General features: G+C 34.0%; 1 protein-coding gene across 7 annotated transcripts in view; it reads left to right on the forward strand.

Moving 5' to 3' along the window:
• Window positions 1–2,110: 2,110 nt before the first annotated feature.
• LOC118737607 (UPF0676 protein C1494.01-like) overlaps window positions 2,111–27,424 on the forward strand; it is a 60,012-nt gene continuing 34,698 nt past the window's right edge. Inside the window, exons 1-2 of one of the 7 annotated variants that reach the window (XM_036468225.1) lie at window positions 2,111–2,553; window positions 21,959–22,618. In XM_036468225.1, the coding sequence (XP_036324118.1) occupies window positions 22,534–22,618 (85 nt within the window). In that variant the 5' untranslated portion in view covers window positions 2,111–2,553; window positions 21,959–22,533. Of the gene's footprint in view, window positions 2,554–18,375; window positions 18,443–19,136; window positions 19,364–21,750; window positions 21,770–21,958; window positions 22,619–27,424 lie in introns of those variants that run through there. The other 6 variants (XM_036468219.1, XM_036468224.1, XM_036468220.1 and 3 more) reach the window with 6 other exon arrangements.

The following is a 27,424-nucleotide window of genomic DNA, read 5'->3' on the forward strand; positions in this document are numbered from 1 at the left end:
AAAAAATGTAATGTATAGTAATCGAAAAAGTAATCAGTAAAACAACCCTTTTCACATGCGAAAATGCATTTTTTTCCCAGACCGATGTCCTAAGAAAAGTGGGGCATTAAATTTTGCATTATCTAGTATCGAGAAATGAATGTGTTTTAATGTGAAATTTTTGGAACTTTTTTAATACATTGGAATGCTGATTACATAGTTAACAGTAATATTATCGAGAACGCATAAGAAATACATTATATTATTTATCACGCATGTAATGCATTACTACTTTTCCGACTGGGATACATATATGTATGTACTGCAGAAAAGAGCTTGTCAATAAACCCACTGAAGTCCACCATTGTCCCATTTACCAAAAGAAGGAAAGTCAACTTGACTAGGCCCGCCTTGACAGGGATAGAAATGGAATATTCAGAAGAGGCAAATTATCTAGGGATAACTGTGGACAAAGGGCTCAGTCGGAACTCGCATCTCTCGAATGTGGCAAACAATGCTACAATTGCGTCTTATGCCTGTCATAGAATTCATGGTAAAACCGTGAGAAATATTTCTGTACCCAGGTGAAACCCACCTAATAAGGCTTATCTACAGCTTACTTCATGACAGAACTTTCGCGGCGGAGTGGGCTAGCGCCTGCACTCAGTGCAGAGTCATTAGGAGGACTCCACAAGGTGGCGTTCTCTCTCCTCTGCTCTGAATTGCGGTTGTAAACGACCTTCTAGAGAAACTGGAAAAAGCACTGCCACACGGAGCAGGCTGTGTGAGAGACCAAGAGTCGGTGATTAGTCCTCACACGGAAGTTGGTGATGTTACTCAGGTGAGCTCAGTGCAGCCGTGGATCTGAACAGGTTATTAAGTGACCTACCATGCACAGCAGAACTAGATTTCTAGTTCCGGATTTAGCTTGATGTAAGCACGGAACAGAAGGATGCGGACGAAGAGCGATTAAGAGATTTCACCGATCTAAACAAGGCCGAAACAACCGCCCATGGTTGGGTAAAATTTGGAACTTTGGAACCGACCGTCGGTTTAACTCGTTTTTGGAAGCTTCTATAGGCCTCGCATGGCTGGAAGAGAATTCCAACTAAATCCTTTATTGAGCATAATATACAGATATTTCAAGTTCGCGCTATTACTCCTTTCGTCTATCAAAACGTTCTCTGTTGTATCACTTTGATAACCCTGTGCGAAAGTCAATTTTACGCACAACGAAAGTCAACCACTCTAATTATAAATAGCACAGTCCAAGCTTTAAGAAAAAAATGCCCTTCGCCTCTCTGACCCTTCTACAGACACCTCGGGACCCATTTAAAAATGGGGTAAAATTACAGTACACCTGTTCCACAGTGCAATTTGCATTACTGGACAAGGAATACAATGAAACTGGTTCTTGTTTTTGTTGCTGTGTTAGCAACATGAATTTCCCCAAACATTTTTGGGGAATGTTGCTGAAGTGACAGTCCTGGGTTTTTCGGATTTGAAGATGCAGCTGTCGTGCGAATGATTCCCAAGGGCCCTGCTATATGTTATGAAGTCGATCACGTCGATAACCATGTTTAACCTGCAGTTAGTGTTAACCAGACATTAAGAAACTGGCCCTAAGATATTTTCGCAAAGCTGCCGATTAATTTTCGCCTAGTATGTACATACATACATACCCATATTTTACATTTTTCAGTGCCGCTGTTTAGTATGCAATCCATTTTTATTGAATCTTAGTGCCTAAATGTAGGCAACACAATTATTAAAAAAATGCTTTTCCTACTTGTATGGCGTCGTAAAAGCAATGGCAAATTGAATTCACGAGCAGCGGCAGTTTCCGATTGTATGGCAAGTACACTGTTAGCAGTTAGCGAGTGGCGAAACGAATGAACTCGCTATCGTCCATCTTTGCTAGCTAACTTTGTTGTTGCTTTCACATGCAGAATTTTTCACCTCAATATTTTCATTTCCGAAAAGTTTTTAAAACATCGAAAAACTTTCAGATCGAAAAATGCTTAAAATTATTTTCAAGAAAGCAAATGCAACCATGCACACTGATCGCACATGTACACGCGTCAATCGATAGCGAAACACATATACCAAACAAAAGCAAAAAATACCGGGTAGCAACCATAACACGGATCGAAAATACTGGGTTAGCAAGTGTGCAGATTTGACGGAAGCGCTGAAACAAACATCTGTGCCTGCTGCCCTTCCTCGTGTCTGTGGAGTCAGTGTTGGGGACGATGTTGTAGAGTGGAGTAGTTGTGCCGCTTTGAGTTCATCAAGATTCTCGTGCGTCTAGTGCGTTCAGTCGTTCATTGGATCGTTTGAATCGTCTGGCTTCTTCAAACATACATACATACATACATATATACATATGTACATAGTGTGCGCGAATTCACTGTGTTGTGTGTATCCAACGTTCAAATTGCCAGTTGTTGCCATCTTGTTCCGTCGTCGCAGTGATCGCAGTCGCGGTTCAGTCCTCATTTTCGATACCGTTGTTCCGCCATAGTTGTTGTCGGTGCCATTTCGTCGTTTGTTTGTTTGCATTTGTGGAGTGAAGTGAGTTTTTTTTTTAATTTTTCCACTGTTTTTTTTCTGGTTTGTTTGTATGAATTTGGGTTAATTCAAATACATACATATTGACGCAAGTAAGCGAATAATGACAAATGCACTTTCGAGAATTCGTTCAAAATTAAATTAAAAAAATTTGAAAAATGCTTAATGTTATACATGCATTTTCTAACATACATACATGCATAAGCACATGTTTATGTATTAAGCATTAAGCAAATGCAATATGTATGTGCAGACGTTGAAACTTTATTTTTAAACTTGCACTAAATTAGCAGGTAGAAAAAAGAAAATGATACCAAAGCGTGCGATCGAATAAGCAGATGAAGTTGCTATTAGTTTTTTTTTTATCATTTGATACATTTCTGCTACTACCGCTTCTTGCTGCAGATGCTTAGCTAAGTATGTATGTACATACATACATACATATGTATATATGTATTTGCAATTGGCACGCCACGTCTGCGTGTTGGCCACCAATCGCAGCTAGTGGCTGGAAAGTTGTGCAACGACCGGGGGGACATCATTGTTGCAACATGGAGTACAAAGTTATTTTTAAGACAGGAATTGTGAAGCCGAATGCTTAACCAACAAATATCATGCGCCAGCAGCGTGATTGGGCCAGGTGGTGGGGCCGTTGTCGATCGCAGTGTACGTGTATAAGGGGGGCGTATGGCGGTGGTGGTGACAAATCGTTGCAGAAATACCAGTAAATACGTACATGCATGCACTGTATGTACATAAATATGTATATATATGTACTTACACATACTGAATATTCATATGTACTTACAACTACATACTACATACTTATGTACATATTTATTTACGCAAACCAGCAGTTCAGTGAAAGTCGCTAATTCATGCGCCCTCAAAAGTCTCATACCAACAGCCCGCCGCAATGCTCGCCTTGTTGTTTGTTGGTATTTTTTTTTTTAACGCTTTATGTACTATGTACTTGAAATGGAGCGCAACCGTTCTTATGCCATTCTCTCAACTTGCAAAAGAGTTGAAGTAAAGTGGCCGAGGTAGCCCGTTTTATTGCCGCTTTTTATCTTGTTGCTCTTTAGCTGCAATCAGATATGATCAGAAGGAAATTTTTCGTCGTTTGATGCCAGTTTTTTTATAAGTAGGTACCTTACAGAGTGCATACATATGTACATATGTATGTACTTAATTGGAATTCTACGAACGTCCACTAAGTGCAATCAATTTAATGCTCGTTGACTCATTGCCTTTTTTGTTTTAAAGATTTATGTATTTGTTTTTCTAAATTTTTAAATCATTTTCGTTGATAATTTCGCCTTTAAAATTCTTTAAAAGGCCCGAAATTAATCGCTGCTACGTACATACATTGTAAGCGCGACATGTAATCAAGCAGCATCTGTCACTTGTCAAGATCAGTAGCGGCATGCAGTATAAAACATACAACAAGTCTTTGTTTTCAGAATGAATTTCGTATATGCATATTCATTTATTTGTAAATATGTATGCACATATTTACGTACATATTTATTTATATTCTTTAATGATTAATTTTCACCGCAAAAAAATAAAGTGTACAATATGGGAATTTCGTGTGATATTGCAGTACCTACTTGATTCACTTCCGTACGGTAAAACGGCATACGGTATCGATCATATCTATAGCACGCCATTTCAAAGTGATATTGTTTGCCACTTACAGTGGGAAGCAGTGATGAGTACAAGGTCCTTTTTATTAAATAATTGCAACAAATTTTCATTAAAATTGTGAGCTTTTTAATCTGATTTTTTAGATTTTTTTTTTTTGAGAATGCAGTTTTGTAGCCCATTAAATTTTAGTAGGTAGCTTTAGTGGTTTTTGTTTTCGTATAACAAATGGAATTTAAAAAAAAAAATCTCAAAAATCAACGCGATTTTGCAGCCGCTTAAAACTTGCACTTTATTATATTAAAATTTAATGGGCTAAAAAACTGCATACTCAAAAAATTATATTAAAAAAATCAGATTAAAAAGCTCAACATTTTAATGAAAATTTGTTGAATTTTTCCAAGCTCTATATAAAGTTTGAAAGTTTGATTTACATATGTGGTTTTGGTTAAAGCATGAACCATATTTTTATGAAAAAATAACAAAAAAAAAATGTTACTTTTAAAACCTTGCAAATATTTAACAAACATGACCATGTGCTCATCACTGCTCCCCACTGTATGTTTATGTTTACATACATATTTATATAAACATAAAGGGCAAACAATATCACTTTGAAATTGCGTGCTATAGATATGATCAATATCTGGCTATAACCAGTACATCATTATCGGCGATTTGGACGTCATACATATAACATGGAATCGATAAAGCAGTTGCTGTATTTAACCGGAGCTTCTACCTGCGATTTGTGTTAATCAAACATTGAACAATCGGCCCTAAGTATCATTTGGAAATTTAAAATCGGGCCGAAATCGGCGTCGCTATATAAACGTGTATCTGCCATGTAAAAACGCCTACCAATGAAAAGAGCAAAATGACCTCGGATAACTGGCCCCCAAATGTTGACGACCATCGCTCACGAAGTAAGGACTATGATTAATGGGTGCATATGTCCAGATCCTCTATAGGCAAGACATAAGGCTGACATCACTGCAATCCAGGAAAAGCGATGAACGGGACTCGGCTGCAGGAAATATGCAGCGTGTGACATCTATTATAGCTGCCAGTAGACGGCGCGAAAATTTGATGTCGCATTTTTGGTTGGGCGGAGACTACGACACCTCGTCTCCAGGTTCAATGCCGTCAATGAACGAATCGCCACGATCCGCATCAAAGCTACGTTCCACAACGTGAGACTCATTGTGAGGTCCGTATGCGCCTCTGTGCAATAAAGAACGTGCGTCAGGCAACGAGGTGAAAGTTCGACGTCGAGAAGCTGCATTCACAACAGACAGACGAGAAATTTCGCAATCGACTATCAATCTTGCTTAAACAAGAAACTCTTCAACGACCGAATACAAATGAGCAGTGGGAAACCATCTCCCAATTTCTTCGTGCCGCTGCGGGATAGGTGGTTGGATAGTACCGTCCAATCAGGAATGACTGGTATGACAAAGAGTGCCGCGCGCCGCTGTAGACGCTGTAGTACGCAGCATGCAAAGCCATACTGCAGCTAACAGCTACGCGAGCGACGCTGGAACTATACTACGAGATGAGGACGGAGGAGAGACGTATATTAAAAAAAAAAAGAAACGAGAGGCAGAAAGCCGTGGAAGCGGATGGGATATAATTGAGATGTGGAAGGAACACTTCTCAACGCTTCTGAATGGCGACACAGTTGGGGAGGCGCGTTTGAAGACTCATGTGGCGTTGCTGAACTGTCTCAGGTCAGTTTAGGTGTTGCCTCATAGATGTAAGAAATAGACGAGGGGCCGATATCGACAGTGTTCTTGATCATCACCTTAAATATAATAGTACATTTACTTCTTCGTACGGAGTCGGTCAAAGCGAGCGCTTACTCTGAAAACAAACGACCACATCGCTATTTACTGAGAGGTTAAAAAAAAATCCTCAAGTGCTTTCAAAACTTTCGGAGCCAAATTAAAGAACGGACAGCCACCATCTCGGGCATACCGAGTAATCAGTAGGTCAGCGATGGGAGGAAATTAAGACTATCAACCGTTCAGCAGGCGACACAGAGATTGGCAAGCCACTGCGCGGTTTTCGGCCCTCGATGTCCTAGAAAACTGGATGCTTATTATTGAGCGGGTGCAACTAAGAGCAGCTTAGACTCCGTCAGCTCCTCAGCGTGTCGACTATGCATATGAAGGGAGGTTGAAGAAAGTCACGGTGTCAATTGATTGTAAAGACCTGTTGTGCTTAGAGAGGGAAAAGTAAAAGTCACAAATACAAAATTAATAGAGATTTTCAGTACAAAAATCTGTAGTTAACTGCCGATTTTGAGTTAACTACGCACTGTGAAATCGACCCTTAGATGTTCATGCTAGTGTTGCATGTTCTATATACCGCTTTCTTTGAGTTTTGAGTTTTCGAAAATGCCCCTGATCCGCATTAAGTTTGAGAATTAATTCTAGAACTTAATCCGGATTAACTTAAGTTAATTCCCGAGACAATTCCGAATCAACTCTGCCATATGTCTATGCACACAGTGTGCATATGTAACCGGACACCGGCCTTCGTGAAAGCTTTCTGAACTGTATCTACAAATTTTCTTCTATATGTATGTACATTAGATAAAAAAAATCGGTACTATTTTTCCATTGGAATTAAAAAATCTATTATATTTTAAGGCGTCCAACAAAATATTTCGAAAAAATATTAAGCTTTAAGTGAGCTGTACCGATTTGAAAATACCTCCAAAAATTGAGTTTTTTATGAATAAAAATAGTTTCTTAAAGATTTTTTTTTTTTTGAAAAAAATCCCCTCAAATGGCAAAACGGTTTAAGCTTAAAAAAATTGCATAAAAATATTTAAAAAAAAATTAACAAAAATTTTGAACGGAATCGTTATGATGAGATTTTTGATGCTGTTTTTTGACTTTTTTCAAAGATTGGTATAAGAAAAACTTGAATAACCGAACCTACACTATTCCGATTTAGACTTAAGAGGTGTCATTGGAAAGATATTTTCTCACCCCTTTGCTAATAAACTCATTCAAAAGATGAAGGAGAAAGGTAGGAAGAAGGAACGTTTTTCAACGTTGAATTAAGATGTGTTGGTATTTGAAAAAAAAAAATTGGGACACGAATGACTTTTTTTGCGCAGAAATAAAAACAGCGCAAAAATACCTTTCTACTGAGATCCCATAAGCCTAAATCAGAATAGTTTTGGCCCAGTTATTAAAATTTTCGTAAATCAATCTTTGTAAAATGTAAAAAAAAACAGCGTCAAAAATGTCATTATTGCGATTCCGTTGAAAAGATTTTTAAATATTTTTATGCAGTGTTTTTTTTAAACTTAATCTAATTTGTCATCTGAGGGGACTTTTTTCAAAAAATTCTTTAAGAAACTATTTTTATTCATAAAAAACTTCATTTTTGGAGGTATTTTCAAATCGGTCCATCATCACTAAATCTTAATATTTTTCCGATATATATTGGTGGACGTCTTAAAATATAATAAATTTTGTAATCCCGGCAGAAAAACCGCAACTTTTTTGGTGATGCAGTCTAATGTACATTTATTTTTTTTTTTTTCGAAAATACTATATAGTTGTGTAAGTTAGTAAATTTGAACAGGAAAAATATAAATAAAATGGGCATTTGGGAATGATTTTGGTCTCTCGAAAGATACGGAAGATACTCGTATCTGATTGGTTTTTGCATTACAAACCGAAATATATATGTTATATGATACATTGATACAAATATACATATACACTGAGGAGCAAAACCGGAACAGTAATACATAATGTGAATTTTCTTGCCACATATTCGCAATAGGTATATGAAGACTGTTTTGTAATCAAGTTTCGGATTTCACATTTCCTACGTTTATTTCATCAGACGGTCATAAAAACAATAATAAATCAAGCATAAAAAGAAGAAAATTGCAAAAAAAAAAGAAGCAACTAGATTGTTCCAGTTTTGTACCAGATAGAAAATTTCACCATTTTCTTAACTTTTAATAAATTGGACATAACCAATTTGAAAATTTAGGTTTTATGGTCACCTTGAGATGCTTTCGCACAATTTTTAGACGAAACCTGTTGAGATTGCATACCGGTTTTCCTCAACGCTGTCGGACTCAAATCTGGGCTTTACGCAGGTTTACTCCATCATTATAAAACTTTGGGATATCTACCTATTTGGCCCCAGTTTCGGGGAATGTTTCTTATTATTGTCCTGTTTGGATTGATAAAAACCTGCGAATAATGTCCTCAGAAATTGCCAAATCATTTGGAAATGTTAATTTATTGTCACTTTTCTTTCTACCATCAATTTTTGTCACAGTTCTTGTTCTCCTAAGGCGTAACACGGCCCTAATTCATTAAATGTACCCATACAAACTTAATAGTTGAAATATTTTGGGGAGTTAGGCGTAACCCTGACGCATTTCCACAGCACCTGAACCAAAGGTAAAATATCAATTAATATTAATTTTTGGTGGAATAGTGTGGCCGTTTATGAAAACTTCAAAATAATACCAATCCAATGTTTTTTCTTGGTAAAAAGGCGTTTCTGACTAAAAATTATTCTGGTTGTCAAGGCAGGCTTTCTCCTCTATATCTTTGAGCTGCAACAACATCTTACATAATGTCTAGTCACTTCCTTTGTGCTGAAAAAGCAGTAATTTTTGATTTGGAACCAAAGTTTATTGGTATTCAGAGATCCTCCAATATGCCCAGCCTGGAAAATTGTATTTTTTGTGGTCTATTGACCTTGCAGACTGAGGTCCGCCCTTTTTTCGCTTCTTTAGATAACTATGTATGTGCACTTAAAGCTCTCAATGAGCCAGAACTCCTCTTAGAATTACAAAATTTAGCAATTACTAAGAGGGTGCAAAACTTGAACAATCCAGTTAATTTTTATTTGGTCATTTTTTTCTGAGTTTCCACATATGAATGTTAAAATTTTTATTGTCCAACGTTGAGTTAAACTGAAAAAGTACATTACCACAAATTTAACTTTCCGTTCTGTTTTTGCACTTTTGCTCTTCAGTGTACTTAAAATCGCCTTGCGCAATATGTATCTACATATGTATGTACATATGTGCATATGTAGCTGTTTATGAATGCACAGTATTTGATCACGAGCTTATTTCATGACAGTTAATTATTCATACATACAGTTGTTATTTTAAATTTCTCCATTGCCAATAGCTGCTAACTAAAAATCCAAAACTTTATTGTTATCTGCGTAGACTAAAGCCAGTAAGAGTATGTTTGAAATATATACATACATTTGTATGTATATATAGTTTGTATGTAGTTTTTTATATTACTTTTTACATGGAAGAAATATCAAAATCCTATACTCGTCACTGTGGGATTTTAACTCGAACTAAACCTCCTACTGTCCAAGTACTGATCCCGACGGTACCACCGACAGGTATCTCGACGGGAAAGGATTTGATCAATAGGCTTGGTCGTTCTTTTCACTCGGATGCACTCAGTCCAGGGCTACAACTACCAGGTTTTGCCACGTCTTGTTTAAAATTAAAAATTTTTTTAAACTATTTATTTATCTCTTAGATAGAGATACAACTTATAATTTAGATCTTATAAATATTAAGAAAAAAAATACCTTAGAATTATGGCATGGCTTATCGCTCCTTTTTGTCGCTGGTATTGCATTGATCAGGCTTACAGGAGAGATGAGTTTCAAATGCGTATACATACATATGTATATAAAGTTACTCAAACAAATGACCACGTGTTGATTTCCTTCAAATAGCCGTTTGAAACTTGCGCTTCATTAGACTCAAATTCTATGGGCTATAAAATGGCATACCCAAAAATTTTCTAAAAATTCAGAATAAATAAAAGGTAGAAATTTTGATGAAAATTAGTTTGAATTTTTCAAATTTTGTATATCGTTTCAAACTGTGATTTACACGGTTTTGGTTGAAGTTTAGACGATATTTTTATATAAAAATAACAAAAAAATTTAGCTCGAAAAACTTTAAGAATATTTGAAGAAAATCAACACGTGGTCATTTGTTTGAGTCACTGTATATTGGCTTTGCAGTTGGAATGGCCAAGGTTCCAGACCGCGCCTTTGCTTCTAGTTCAAGAATTTCAAGGCCGCAGAGCCTAGGTGGCTTGAACGGTCTGGATTCCATTCCGCGCCTTCGCTTTAATTCGTGAATTAAATGTTTAAGAGGCGAATAGGAGTTTCTAAGCCGCACTGGCTTGATCGTTGGAACGGCCTGGGTTCCAATCCGCACCGCACTGCTTTTCGGGAACACCAATTCGAAATCCACCCCGCCTTGGCGGTTGGAACGGCCTAGGTTCCAGAACGCGCCTACAGTTTGGTTAGTGAACCTCATGCTGAACACAATGCCGGCGAACGCCGAATTGGGCGATGCTGTCGTTCACCGTACTCTCAAAGAATACGTGGCGGACGTCTTCTGCTAGACCACTTCCGCAGTAGTCGCAGTACGCGTCGTGCTCATATATAAATTTAAACAGGTCTGCCATGCTCGCTCAATAACTGGCTCTGATAAAAATTTTCTTCGCCATGCGGTCTATTAATCCAGGATACCAGATTTGGTATGCAGCGGTAGGTCCAACGACCCTCAGTCGTACTAGTCGGTCTATTTAAGTTACAGCATGCGGAGTGCGGGTACCATACTGACGATTACGAAAGCGGTTTCGTCCGACACGGTTCTGAGGGCGCTGCAAATTCGGGTCGCACACAAACGTTATGTTGAGTTGACTCCGCGGAAGTACAAATATACGTAAATAAATATTTAAAATGTCTACATACTTATGTGAGTTTTACAAAAGTGGTATGGAATTGAAACCTCTTGCATCAACTATGATGCAAAAATAAAATTTCTAAATCCATATTGCAGTGTTTAAATTTTAGAACGCTAAAACTGTCAACACTATCCCGGAGCAGACATATGTACATACATACATATGTATGTATAGCCTATGCATATTTATACTATACTTACATATGTACATTAGACTGGATCACTCCCCATACAAACAAAAAGACCCGGTATTGTTTTTCCATTGGAGTTTTAAAATCGATTACATTTGAACCACCAAAATATTTGGGAAGAATATTAAGATTTACGTGAGCTGGGCTAATTTGAAAATACCTTCGACCCACTTTTTAAAGTATTTTTTGAAAAAAGCACCTCAGATGACAAAACAGTATAAGCTTAAAAAATTTGCTTGAGAAAATATAAAAAAAAAGTTTAACGGAAGCGTAATAGTGAGATTTTTGATGCTGTTTTTTAATTTTTTCAAAGATTTTTTATTTTTACGCAATTGTTTACGTTTAGCTGTTTTGTTATAAGAGGGAATTTAAAGAAAAACTATTTATATTTATAAAAAATTAAATTATGGTAGGTATTTTCAAATACAGTTTTAGCTCACGTAAATCTTTATATTTTTGCGAAATATTTTGGTGGAAGTCTTCAAATATAATTAATTTTGTAGTTTCAGCGGGGAAAATCGAGATTTTTTTGGTGATACAGTCTAACGTAAATATGTGTATATATATAAATGTATGCAATTATAATCCAGCTTAATAAATTTTGTTTTAGTGCAGCTGCATTACGGTGCCGAAAACAATGCGACCGTCATATTTGGAATTGCTATGAGAGATGATTTAAAAGTAGTAACGTAGGTATCATCATTCATCAGTAGTACCTAAAAACATATGTATGTACATATGCACGTATGTACATATGTATCTGGTAATGCCTTTGTTTAAACCATAATCTGCCACACCAATACACTTGCGCAAAGTATTTAAGTGCTATAGGAAAAATACCTGACGGGGGTTTTGTAGCAGAAAAATAAATATATGAATAAGGATATCCTTCACTTCTTTAGTTGTTTTTTTATTAGCCCCAAAATGCAAAATGAAACCAAAAATGCTCTTAATAATTACTGTGAACATTTATTGAGGCTGGATTCATTTCAATTGGAGACTCCATAAAGTTTCTGGTTTTTATTTTCTCTTTTTTTAAGCCAATAAATATAGAATGAGGATGAGAATATACTTAAGTGCATATATCGTATTATAACGTACTAAATGAAATTGATTTTATATATTTAAAGATGTATTGATTTTAATTTAATATTATTTAGGTGCCAATTGTTACAAATTTTCCTAAAGGCATATGCTTACTTTAGCCTACCTCCGTAGAATGTTATTATATTCTAAAAGACGATTATTATCGCAAAGCAAATGTGCACATGTAAGTGTGTCAAGAAAGTGATTGATAACAACGACGCAAACCAAACCAAACAACAACAAATTCAACAGGTGATAATATTTAGAAAAGCAAATATGTATATACTATATATATTTAGATATGTATTTATGTATATACAGTGAACGCTCCCATAAGCATACACCGATGGTCACCTACTTTTTGTCCGCCTATGAAAGATGTCCGCTTATGGGAATTTCGTAAAAAAATAAAACAAAATTCAAATTCAAATTAAAAAATTTAAATTGTGGGTTTCTAAATTAAAATAATATTTATTTCTCAATAGAAATAGGATGAATTAAAAATAAATTCAAATTTATAGCGTTTTCTTTCCTACCGTCAAATCTCATTGCCCGCTTCGCTCAAGCAGCCAGAAGAGCGCAATGAAATATCTTTGAATATGGACTATGTAGAAGAGCAAGACTCTACATCCGACTGAAGAAAAAAAAAAACAAAATTGACCGCTTGTTAGGGCTTCGCGCTCGCTTATGGGAGATTTATTTTTATAACTGGACGTTCTTGAGTGTCCGTGTTCGTTTGTCGGAAAGTCCGTGTATGGGAGAACATTTGGTATGAATAAAAAACAAAAAAATTTTTTGTTCCCTAGAATGCGTCCGCTTATTAGAGCGTCCGTTTATGAGAGCTTTCACTGTACACACATGCCTACATATGTATATGTACATAATTCTCATCAACAAAGCCGAATAGCCAATTCGAAAAATTTAAAATTTTACAATAGAAACAAGTTTTCTGCGAGAGTCAACTAGCCAAATTTAATACATTTCCTACAAAATATCAATTAGGGCCTTTTTCGTTGATAGGTAGGTATGTAGAGTGCACACAAAAGATACACTAGTGGGATTCAATAGGGGTATTCTCGCAGTCTTGCAAATCCCACGCACGGTGTACCGATTGCACGGATTGCAAAGCTTTCGCAAAGGAAACCCGGTTTTTACCCACAATTCAAGCACCGTGCAAGGGGTTTTCAAGACTTAGTAGGGCTAGTACATACATATGTGCGGGGCCCCAGGCGATTCAAAATTGCTCAACAAAAACCGCTTGGCTCAAACTACCCAGCAAGTTAACTTTTGCCTCAAGAGGAAGGAAGGATGAAGGAAGAAGCTACAAAAACTTGATAACGCGGCCACATACAAGTGTGTTGATTCGTTGATTCGGTAAACATTAGAAGAGTTTTGCTGGGAAGTTTATATGTCTTGACAATACGGTCTTGGCAGAACTCCGTTCATGGTGCTAAATAGCTTCCAAGTAAGCTTGTAAAAATCATTTGATAGAGTTTTGCGCCTAGGAACCACCGAATTTCTAAAGTGATGGAATTGTGCATTTACCGGAAAAATGGCAAAAGGTTTTCATCAAAAGGTTTCATAAAAAATTAATTTGAAATGTGAGAAAAATGCTTTCATAATTGTTGTACGAAATAAAATTATATCCTCACCTTATCATCTGTGGATCATCAAGTCTTAAACCTCACTTATAAGAACCAATCAGTGGCTTTCACATAGAACCATGTATATGATCAATTTATTTAATAACAAATTTGAAAGCTTGATTTAATTTTAAAGTTTTCCTGTGTACAAAATTTAAATTTCCGTAACAAACAAAAAATTATATAAACAATAATAATCAATACGACGAGGTACATACCCTATGTAATTTATTTGCAAGAAACACAAGATTTCTTTGGAGCACCCTCCTGATCATTTTAGAAAAAATTAACACAAATTTACGTGGTTCAATTATATGTACAGAAATGTACAGAAACTTGTAGTTGCCAACTGACTATACTCGTACGTTTTAAATACAGGTGTGAAAAATATTCGTAGATATATTCATATCTACCCAGTAGCGAAATTCCTTAGTACTCTACTGTCGTGATTCCATCGATTTTTCATTTAAGAAACTGCAGCTAATTTGGTAAAAAGCTACCACGACACAGCAAGAATCAACTACCCCATGAAATTTAACGCAAAATACTTTGTAGCTCTGTTTTATCGTTGTTACTGCCTGCAGACTGAAATAACACGCAATTTGTTTTATTGCATTTTCCCTGTAGGGGCAATCAGACAGTAGTTAAAATATATGTATTTGTGCATACATATATATGTGCCTGTGTGTATCCACATTTACTATATTTGATTATAATTGACAGCAATGGGGTAGTTAGTTTTGTGTTATTAGCAACCACAATTGTGGTTAAGACGGGTATGAAAATAAGATATTGGAAGAAACCTTAACGGTCGTATAAGAGTACACGCACACCAGAAGTGTTTTTAAGAGCATGTTAGACGTAGCAACATTTCCAACTTTTCCACACTTTGATGTGTAAACAGCCAGAAAGACCTTTCTGTCACATTTCGCAAATCAATTTCAGAAAAACAAATTTCAAGGAGGGACTGCAATTGACAGAGCGCAAATCAATTTCGGAAATATATTTCAACTTGCTCGTGCTGTACTAGCAATCTGCAATTCGCCTTTCGGAAACACAAAGAAAAAACCCTCTTTCGAAACGCACTTTGCATGCAGGGTGTAACGGCTCATGCTACGGGTTTCTGAAATTTCTCAATTTGAAAGCCTTTTCGAAATATATTGCCTTGCCACGTCTGACAGGCTCTTTAGAATCGTTTGATGTACTGATGCAATCTTCAAATTTTAAAGTGTCAACAACATGTTTTTGAAGTGAAACTTATTTGCGTTCGGTTGCTAACATCGATGTAACGAAAATGCGGGAGTGGTTGGCCAGATTAGGATTAAAATTAAGATCGAGATTGAGGTTGAGTTTGAGATTAAGATTCTATTACAGAAAATACTCATATAATACGCGAAGAAGTTTTTTGTTAACGTTATCAGATCTGCACCTTTCGTTCGATTTTCGAAACTGAGGTGTCAAAATAAAGGACTTAGCCTATAGGCCTTATTTAGGTTAAAAACCGAAGTTAAAATTATTTAATAATCAATAAAAGGATTCATAAGATGTTTTAAATGTCGTAAACTTTTAAAGTCGTACAATTTTTCAATGTAAAGTAACGGTTAGAGGGTTTTTAGAAAATTTGTAACTGCACCAAAATGGGGGATAGAAAATCCTTGAAACCATTTTAACCTTTATTTTACGAGGCTTAAAATGTCTTTCGAATCCCCTAAAAGTTATCAGACCTGCACCGGTCGTTCAATTTTCAAAAATGAGGTGCCAAATTATGGAGTTTTATTTTTTCGAAGAGAGTTGCCACTCGTTAAAAAATGTAATTTAAATTATTTAATAACGTCAATCAATTATTAAAACATGGGTACCAAACGAACTGTTATAAAAAAGGCTTTATTTCTTAACTACATGTGGCAACCCTGCCACCTGTTTTAAAAATCAAATTCAATTTAAACTTAGACAATAAGGTGATTGCGATATGTATCACAATGTGAGGTTTTAGTTTGATAATATTTTGAACAGAGTTGCCACCTGTTTGAAAAGTCCAATTTAAATAAATTACTCGCTAGTTATATGAAATATGGTCATCAAACGAACGAGTGTTAAGAAATCTTTAGCTTGGACGTTTAGAATATTTTTTAGTTATCTAAAGATGGTTGCCACCTGTTTAGAACAGTTGAATTCAAATAATTTAATAATTTAAATGAGTTATTAAAAGGTGGGTATGAATCAAACTGGGTTTGAAAAAACTTAATTTCCGAACTATATTTAGGAGTGTTGCAGTATGTTTAAAAAATCAAATTTGACTTGATTTGCGGCAATTAAACCATTGAAATACACACATATGTATGTATGTATCAGAATATGGGTGTGAGTCGTGGGAGGTTTAAGAAGGCGTTGCCACCCGTTTTAAAAGTCGAATTTAGTCAAATTTGGCACAACTTATACGAAATATTCAAATATAGGTATCAAACGAATGTGTCGAAAAAAATCTTTAGCTTGAATGTTTGGAATATTTTCCAGGTATTTTAAGAGGCTTGCCACCGATTTAAAAAGATAAAGTAAAATAATTTTAAAAAGTAAATGAATCACTTAAAGATAGATATCAATCGAAATGGGTTTGAAAAGATTTAGTTTCCGAACTGTATATATTTAGAAGGCTTGCCACATATTTGAAAAATCTAATTCAACTTACTTAATTATGTTTTCTTGTCAAAATAAACAGGCCCCATGAGGAAGACACACTCATGTGTCGAAACACGTAGGAGGCAGAATAGAAAAACCAACGTTTTTGCTTTAAAATCAATGGCCGAAAAGCTCCAAATAAACAACTCTAATTAATTCAAATTAATTCAGGAAATAATTGAAATTTGTATTCCAATGTCAGACAAAAGCGATTTAAGAAGTTTTATTTTGAAAAATACTTCTGAAAAATGCTCAATGTTGGCATTTTAACGCCATGCGGGTTAACTAGTAGTAGAGGTAATACGGGTAATGGAGGAAGAAGAAGTATCACTTCAGTCGCGCGTGGGAGCCGCACCCAACCTTTTTCAAGTATCATGCGCATTTTATTGAAGAGAAATTCTACAGAATCATTTCCATATTTATATACTTAACGGATTGATAATATTTTTAATTCCATATTTCCATATAATTATTGTTTTTTTTTTTTTTACTTAAATATTGTTTATTTATTTAAATATTTCAATAATACGGAATCTTCAGCAGTAACGCAATTAAATAATGTACATATATACTACGTAGTATGTATGTATGTATAACTTGAATTGTTTCACAAATATATGTACATACATACATATGTATGTTGCAATTCGCTGCCCGACATAAATTTATCTGATTTTAAAACAATATTTTAAGGAATTATTTCTATGGGAGGGTCGCTTTAGGAGCGAATGGGAAGAGAGCCTAGTCTTGTGCCTGAATCGATGACTTCAAATTAAATCTCATTATGGGAACTGGGGCAAACTCGCGAGAGCTGTGACTCAACCTCAAATTTCTGTTGGCAAATTTATACAGTGTTTTTCAAGCAGAACTAACAGCAATCAACGAAAGTGTAAGGTCTTCTCTGTTAGTCAGGCAGCTATTAAAGCATTTGATTGTGATTAATTCACATCAAGGACAGTCATAGAGTATGGACGTAAGCTAAATGATCTGGCAAAGCCATCCGCCACACATTGTGCAGAACTGCCTGAGAATCTACTTGTCCCACGTTCTGACTTGTGCAATGTTCTCACTTAATCAGCAACGCCACGCATTTGGCTCAGGTGTAAATGTGCTAATGTTGTTATCACATTTTTTTCTTCTAGTCATTTTCTGATTAAAAAATTTTTGTATTTCTTTTTATCTAAGTAACAAATTCTTCTTAGTGTTAATGTACTTGTGTACGCGTATGTACATTGACATTGAATAACAATGATAACGTATTGAAGTATGTAAAAAAGGAAGAAGGAGACAAAATAAAAAACGACAAAAGATGTGTACATAGACATATGCATATGTATGTACTAAATATATGTATGTGTATAAAAACACAAATAAAAATTATTATTTATATGTAATTGTATGGGTAGGGACACCTTTGCTTATTGGCAAAGCTGATCACTGAATATGAGTTTGTGACAAGCATGGAAATTGCGCTAATTTAAAAGTCCAATAAAAGCTAGATGACAAAAGCAGAAATTATTTAAAAGTGCGCATCAGAGGAAAGTATTTAGAAAAGGCAATAAAAAATCTGAGTTACTTATAATGAAAATAGTAAGCAAAACGGTGACTTACTCCGACCGTCACTGGTATAAACGCGTAAATCATTTGGCTTAATTGTCCCAGAATACACCGCACCGCACCCCCAATTAAGTACATACATACGTACGTACACACGCCCTCTGACAACGAATCGCAGGCGCACCTAAACGCTGCGCGATCATTCACAAATTCATTCGGTCGGGAAGTCAACGCGCGAATACACCAACAATAGACACGCGTTTCCAGTGAACGATTTCTTTAATCGCTCGAGGCTCGCTACATGTGTACGTTTATAGTATCTAGGTGATCTTTATACTATATGTATGTAAATACATACATACTTACTCGTGCACCTACATAGGTGGACATACATAAATGCAATCATTCTTACCACCTATCCATTTAGTCGAATAATCAATTTGTCAGTGCGTTAACTTGTCAATCAATAGCCCTGTGTTTCGCATTCTGATGATGATCAGTCGAAATTTCGGTATCGCAGAGCACTTCGTACATACATACACACATGTGTACATATCGCACACCTAGATCTAAAGTGAGCTAACTCAAAATTCATAGTGGGAAATATAATTGCTTGTGGATCGTACCGATTCAACGCAATTAATAAAAAAAACAGGTATAATAGTAGTTATTTAGTTAATGTATAAAATCATGACGAAAAAACTGTTTACATTAATTGGATGTAAGTCCTATGAAATGATTTATGCAAAAAAAATAGCGCAACAATTTTTTGAGTTGATCGCACTTTGGATCTAGGTGTGCGATATATACAAATGTATGTATGTACATATGTAAATATGTATATAAATGACATCTCTTTTTGTTGCCGTAGTTAGTATATTTATATTTGTACAGATGTATAGCAGCGTGAGTGAGTCGCTGAACGCGCGCGTTATTGAGTATTTTTTTTTTTAATATTATTGTAGGTTGGTGATACGATAGCAACAACAAAAGCATAATAAATACGTAAAACAAATCGCTAAACTCGAATTTTCGCCTTGCCGATTTTTGTCAAATACACGAATTTTCTCGTTGAGCGTGTGCCAGTCGTAAAAAGTCAGCTCTCGTGTTGCAAACGGATCAACGGTAGCAAACGCAACAGTAGCAATAAAATGTGATTATGATAATAAATTTGTTAGCGCGCTTGTCAAAAAACCCGTTACAAGACAGAGGAAAATGAAACAATAGTATGTGGAGCAAAATAAAATAAAATAAAAAGTTATATAATCAAGGATACAAAAAAAAATTGAATAAATATAACTGCAATAAAAATTATGCAAACTAAAATTTAAATAAAATAAAAAAGTTTAAAATAAAATGATATACTATATAATATAATAAAAAATAAATAAATAAAATAAAATATAAATTTGTTAAATAGAATATAATAAAGTAAAATAAAATAACAAAATAATATAAAATCTAAAATGAGATACAATAAAATTATACAAAACATAGTGAAATAAAATAAAAATATAAAATATTGTAACATATGAAATAAATAAGTTTACTACAGGTCATGATCAAACAGTTTTAAGAAACCTATAAATAAATTAGAAAATTTAATAAAAAAGGGTGAAATAAAACAAAATGTTAATGATCAAAATAAGACCAAATAAAATAAAAAACTATATAAAATATAAAACAAAAAGTAGAACAAAAATTAAGTAAAACAATATATAAAGGAAAATAAGAAAAATAAAATAAATAATGCATCATGAAATATGGTAAAACAAAATAAAAATAAATTAATTAATAAGTGAAGTAAAATTAAATAAAATTAAAAATATATCTTCTAAAAAAGATAAAAAATAAAAAAGAAAACATAAAAAGAAATAAAATAAAAATAAACAAAATAATAGAAAAATTTTTAAGGTAAAATGTAACACTTGAACTAAACGTGAAGCACAGATTTTTGTACTGAAAATCTGTGGTTAAGTGCCGATTCTGAGTTAACTTCGCACTGTGATTTTGGCCCTAAAAAAAATTATATAACTGATAGAATAAAAAATTTGTGAAAAAATAAAACAATCAAAAGACAAAATGAATAACATAAAACGAAATAAAAAAATTAATAATTAAAAATAAAACAAAATGAATTAGGTAAAGGTAAAATAAAAAAATTAAAACGCAAATAAAAAATAAAATAAGACAAAAAAAGTTAATAAATTTGATAAAATGAAGTGTCTCATCAAAAAATTTTTAAATAAAATAAAATGTAAATTAAATTAAAAGTAAAATAAATAAAACAAGATAATTAAAGAATAAAATAAACAAATTTAATAATAATAAGGAAATATGTACAAAAAATTGAGATAAAAAATAAATGAAAAAATATAATAAAACAAGTAATTTTAAAGCAAAAAAGAAAATCGACTTCAATTTTCGTATAAAAATTTAATTAACCGTTAATTTCGTTATGATCCAATAATCGGATGTAAACCCAATCTGGCTTTAAAAGATTATAGAAATCGGTTAACATGGCAAAGTTATCTGGTATCATAAACCCAAAAACAAATTCCGATGAATTGATAACTTCCTCTTTTTTTTGAAGTCGGTTATTAATAAATAATTTTAGTCAGATGCAGAACAGGACTTCATTTAGCAGTCTGAAAATTATTTTTAAAAGATAAATATTTTAATCCGGTAAACAATTGTAGTGGATTTCAATATAAAGAACTTAACAAATAAATATGTTTACAAATGAAACACAAATTTAAGCTTTATTGCTATTGGTGCAATTTTCCTCTTGGTAAATTTTCGTCTAACCAGCAGCATCCGCATATTCTTTAAAAGGCTCAAAAAGCAGGATTTGTATTTCCTAATTCGAGCTAACGTTCCAAAAGTGCTTCACATGCACACACAAATTTTGACAATTTAAACTTTTGTGCGAATTTGTAAACTAAATTTATCAAAATTATTTAAAAAAAAATCAAATTGACTGCTCTACTGCTACAAACTTACAACATACCTACCCAGTGGGAATTAGGAGCACGTAATAATACCTTATTAGCAACTCACTCTTCACCTGGCAGTCATTACCATTTCCCTGCCGAACGTCCCTTACTTTTACAAAGGCATGGCCGCCTTATGTAAGTAGGAATTTAGAATGTACATTTGGTATCAGACATACTTCTGAGCCGCTATACAAAGTAAGTTACGTGTAATGCAGAGAAGTCGCTCGGAGTAGTTCGGTGCTTGGAGATAACTTCGGCTGCACGTTACTTTGCAACTGACAACGTAATGTGTCGTTGGAGGTGTTCATTTTGTGCTTTACTAGTAGTTGACATTGGCCATGATGACAATTTTGGTACTAAAAACTGAAAGAAAACATGGCTTACCTCGTAAGGTGCTTACCTATTTTCCCAATGGGTAGCTTATTTATTTACCGGCAAGAGAGTATAAGCTCATGAAATGTGAATTGTCGTGCAAAACTTATTGTTGCCAAAGTTTTACAACTCACTATGGTCCCGCCTTACACTAAGAACATTAAAGAATGCATACGTACATATTTACAAATTTATGCATCTAATTAAGGACATCGTGCTAAAAAGTTTATGGAATATTGTTCTACCTGGCAAACAAGAAAAATCGTTAGCAACTAATTAAACTTTCTAATTAGAATAATTTAATTTGACGCACATGTGTATTGTCATCTTCGCTTACTTGTGAACAAGTTTTATTTTCAATTTACATACTTAGATTCACACCTACCTATATACATATATTTTAATACTAAATACAGTTTTTAATCTCGTCTTCATATGAACGTCATTCCACAGCTATCAGCACACAATTGATATACAGCAAAGGCAAAATCCTACAAAATAAAACAAAACCAAAATCAAGAGGCGCATTTCAAAATTGCCTCACTCTAGCAATTTGAAAGAGCATTTTTCCATCTACCAAAAGAACTAATACAAAAGAGGTAGCGATAAGCAAGGCATCGTCAGCAACAAATAGCCACGGCAGCGATAAACACAGACGGTTGTGCAGTTGTGCATAAAACTACGTTAGCGATCCCAATGCAACGGTCAGCAATTATTTCCAAACAATCATAGAACTTCTTCGCCATTCAGCCGCATCGAAAACAACGCAAAACATTCGTTACATATCTACTATTGGCATTATCAGCGCAGGAGCAAAAAAAAAATAAACAAAAATTACCAAAGCAATAACTTAGCAACAGTGCCAGTGTCAGTGTCAATAGTTGATTGTAAACTACTCGGCAGCATCAAAAGCGAAAGCAGTAAGCAGTAAACAGTGAGCGGCAGCAGCAGCAGCAGCATCCGTAGCAAATTCGAGCAACAAGTTCAAAAAATAAATAATAATAATAAAACATTAATAAGCAGCAAAAATGTTGAAAGCAAAAACGAATGATGATAAAGTGGATACACTGCTGACCAAGGGTCTGGTGCCGATAATTGATCTGGCTCATTGCGGTAAGCGTTATATATGTATGTATGTGTGGGCACATGTTGTTACATTTGTATATATGTATGTAAGAAATATTAGCGATTCACATGCTTGTAGTTGTGGTTGCATGTTGCCGCCATTGCTGTGCAATTAACAGAGCTCTCTCATGCAAAGGTGAATACTTATGTACGTATGTATGGGTATTTCCAAACTGGCGTTACGTGTTAATGTTACAAAAAAAAAATATTTAAAAAGTAAAAATTTTTTAAAAGATTTTCAAGATTTACATAGCAATTAAATGTCCCCTAATTCAGTAAAAAAAATACAACTATTGGTAGTAGCGATTTTTATGAAAGTCTTTGTAGTAGAATTGGTAAAGTTTAAGGTTAATTTTCCAATTTTTTTTAGATGTAGAAATATTGTCTGCTGTATGTTTAATCAGCTGTATTATCGACGCGACGTTACTAAAATTTCCATTGAAAAAGTTTTGTTAATATTGTTCTTGAAAGAATTTTTAACGAGAAGAGAACATGCATTTTATGTCGAGCGTACTTTTTATTTTGACATCAGCGCCACAAGCGACTCATTTTTTGCAAATCTATGTCTTATTTCGTTTCAACTAAACATGCCAAATATGAAACAAATCAAAGCATAAGCAAGGTTTTGAAAAATATCTCGACCCTGGCGCTACCTAACGAGACCATTTTTTTGCAAAAGTGTTTGTGCTTATATAGCCAGTAGATATATATTATAAATAGCAGCTAAATCGGCCTATAAACAAGCTAGATATAGGACTTTTAATTTTTTTTTTTACGCGTAAGACTTTTCGCTGGAATCGCCCATCCCATAAGTAAGTATGTATATACATATATGTACATACATATGCATATGTAGATGTACAATAAAGCTCAAATTACTACTTACGTATTTATGTATGCATATCTCTAATAGGAATGCTTATAAATTTATGTTTTCCGCTCACATCAATATAATGTAACTATCCAGTTGGAAACCGACAGCTCACGCCATACAAATCGTATGCCTACAGCCCGCGACAGAGCGGTAGCACCCTAACATTTTGAAAAGTTTTAACCATTTATCTTTTTTTTTTGTTTAATGTTCCTTATTTTTATATAAATGCATAGCTCTTTGTCTAACAAAAACCATATAAATCCAAATTTCAGACTTTATACAAAAGTTTAAAAAAATTCGACAATATTTTTAACGCAATTCCAAGCATTTTAGTTAGAATTTCTAGAATAATTTTTGGTATGTACACTCTAAAAAAAATTGTGTAAATTTCCTAGCTAAAAGCTAGGTAACTGATTTCCTACCTTATTATTCGCGAAATTACATGCTAGATTATTCAACGAATAGTTTGTTTAAATTTCGGACTTTTTAGAGTGTAATATAGCTGCTGTGGTGTGTGTAAATTTACTACAAAAGTGTGTACAAGCTACAAAATACACATCTGCTGTTTAATTTCACCCGTACAATTGTGTAAAGCTGCTAACAAAAAGGATTTTTACACGCGAAAATGTGTAAACGAGAAAAGTACATATTCGTCGTGTAAATTTACCAAAAAATTTAAAAAATAAACAAAATTATGCTCGATTTATAGTCGCATTTTTAAACAGATTTTTAAGAGTGTAGTTTTATAGCTTATTATTTTCTTGTAAAGTGCAATTTTGAAGCTGCTGAAAAAACGCTTTAATTTTTGATAATTGTTTTTTTTATGGGTTTTGTTAGATAAAGAGCTATACTTAATAAAAAACTCGCGAATCTTAAATCTTAAAAAACTGGGTTTCTCTTTTTTCCTCCTCTAATTAATGCCTATTTTTTTTAGAATGGTGGCTTTCAATTAAATACCTTTTTAAAAGAGCTAGTGGAATCAATGCATTCCTGGTATAATGTCAGGCTTCTAAACGAAACAGCATTGATGACATTGTCATCGCTGAGCTATGTATTTTCCAACTGGGTTTCTCTTAGCGTAAGTGAATGAATGAATGCGTCTCTGTTTATAGAATTATGCACGTGCAAGGCTGATTATCTATGTATAATTAGGTACATATATGTATGTAGTTGGTATTGTGCATAAATCTGCTTTGTCTTACGAGCCACTGCCGCTTGCTTTGCCTTGACTACATTATACATACACTGCTTATATTTATATCATATAATATATTAAAAATGTCGAATATATCGCAAGCATTTCTTAAAAGTGTAGATATTTAGTAAAAATTGCCATCGGAGATTTCACGACAGAGGTAGTCTTTAGATACCGAACAGTTTGCTAGGCACCCAATGTCTTAAATTATAGTCACAACCCTGGTCGATTGGCGCGGTTTTTGAGGATGACGTTTAGCGCCAGAGTGGCCCCAAGTTTCTACTGCTATAAACAAGGACGGTTTATTGTATTGTACTTCTTAATTAACGAAGCCTTCTCCGGCGCATACCACCCGAAAATAGCTCCTCAGAGCATAAAACCTTTGCTATGGCATTATAGAGCCAGGAAATAACTTCAGACGTATTTTCCCAAAGGTGAAGTTGAAGAGCACCACCTTCTGCAATGCCTCTGCGCATGCGCTAAACAAGCCTGACAAGATTCCCATCAAGCAGTGAACGCACCAGTGTTTTTTAACAGTAACAAAATAAATATATTTTAACAGCGAGAAAGTGGTTATTTTGTAATTCTTATTTTTCTTTTAAAAGATAATTATTATTGAGTTTTATTTTTTCACTTAAGAATAATGAGTATTAAAAAAACTCAAAAGCTACATCAAAGGGAACTCCGAAATATTCTTTTGAGAGAATGCGACACCCAAATAAAAAGAATAATTCTCAAAGATTTCAGGTCGAATTTTCAGTTAGTTGTGTCTGTATGGCTTTTTAAGAAATAAAAATTAAAAAATTACTTTTTCCTTTGAGCGAAAAATAAAACTCAATAGTAATTATTCTTTTTAACGAAAAAAAATAAATTGGGTTGTATGTGGAGCTTTTCGATAATTCAATATTAAAATATCAGACTTTCTGATGAAGGCGTGAAGAACGCCGAAACGTGTAGGAGAAAGAAGGAAAAAATTAATTTGGCATTTTTATTTTACCGGCCGAATAGCTCCGCATAAAACCCAATTCGAAAAAAATCATAAAATAACTCTTAAATGCCGATTTAAATGCTTTAAATTAATTTTTTATTTAAATAAGTCGATAAAAATTTGTCTGTCAGTACCCCAGATATAAAGATGTGGATTACGTATTTGCCTTATAAAATTAAAAATAAATTATACTTGCTGAATTCAGAGGGCTTCGCATAAAATTCAGAAACATTTCTTCTGCTTTCATGCAAACAATATTGAATATTGAAATTTGGACAGCAGTGTTGCCATATTCAGTTGTATGTAGCTATAAACTACCATTTTCTAGACACAGTTACAGTTTTTTCATGATAAAAACATTACAAGCTAAAATGATTCTCTCAATTCGTCGGCCAGAATTTTTTTCTGACGTTTGCAAGCATTTTAAAATCATAACAAATTGAAAATAAAAAAATTAAATTGTGAACAATGGTTGTTGTTTGAAATTTAAAATGAGAATGTGTATGTGAGTTTGAGATTTCAATTCTGAAATTATATTGCTGGCAAACGTCAGACTGCCCCTCAATGGTTTTAACTTCTAATATTTTTATCATGCAGTTTTTTAAGTCACACAGGACAAAATGTCTTTTTCGGTTTTTTGGAAGTAAATTTTTAAATTAAGAAAAACATTTTCTCTTGTATTTAAACATTTGGTCAGCTACATATATTACAGTATTAGTTTTCCAAAAATCCTATTGTTGATAAAGGCTATTTTTTGTTGTTGAACATACAAATTCTTAACAATTAACAATTTTAAGACTATTCTGCCTGAGTGAAAAAAGTTTGAATATATTCATAAGGAATGCTTGCAAAATATTTTACCACCCTTTGATTGGAAAATAGTTATTCAGGCATTAACATTTGTACATACGCAGTTATCTTTGTGGGTGAGTTTAATAATTTTTTTGAAACGTAATTCAATCAGATAAAAATTAAATCGCATTTAAGGTCATCGGTCATCATCATATAAATGTGTTTGCGTGTGTGATACATGCATGTACGTACATACATACATATGTACATATAAACTATATACAGCATTTTAATAAGCAAAAGTAATGAATAGCTTCATTATTACAATGCTTTGTTGATATGTATATACACATAAATGTATAAACCACACCCACATATTAAATAATAAATACTAAGTATGAAACAATAGAAATCCTTTACAAAAGCGGTTCCACTGAAAAGCGATTTTTTCAAAATTGCCATCTCTTCTTGGAATTTTTTTTAAACATAATTTTCGCGAGTTAGGTACACAGGTATTTGAATAAATATTATGAAATCAAGATAAGGGGTATTCACTAAATCGAGCAAGTGACCTAGCCCTCGGGGAAACGAGTTGACTAGCTCAAGCTAATTAGCTCTTTCGCCCGAGTGTCAGGTAAATTCCTCAATTTGGTGAATACTCCTACAGTATCTTATACTTTTTCTTATAACCAACTCAGTTCAATATTTGTCGAAGTTTTATTGACTACATGCGGCTCACACCCCACTACGTGGCTCATATAGTTATTAGCAGTTTGCAATAAAAAATATCTCCTTGAACTCACGCTGTGTACTCCCAGCCCAGTATAAAAGACGGCTTTAAAAAAATTTCCTATTGTATATGTACATACAAGTATTGGCAGCTCATGCATTTGCTTTTGTCTAACTGGTATTCATAGTATGCATGTGTACATATATATATATATA

Source organism: Rhagoletis pomonella, unplaced genomic scaffold, assembly GCF_013731165.1.
Source record: "Rhagoletis pomonella isolate Grant_MI unplaced genomic scaffold, Rhpom_1.0 Rhpom_scaffold_00004, whole genome shotgun sequence".
Lineage (NCBI taxonomy): Eukaryota > Metazoa > Arthropoda > Insecta > Diptera > Tephritidae > Rhagoletis > Rhagoletis pomonella.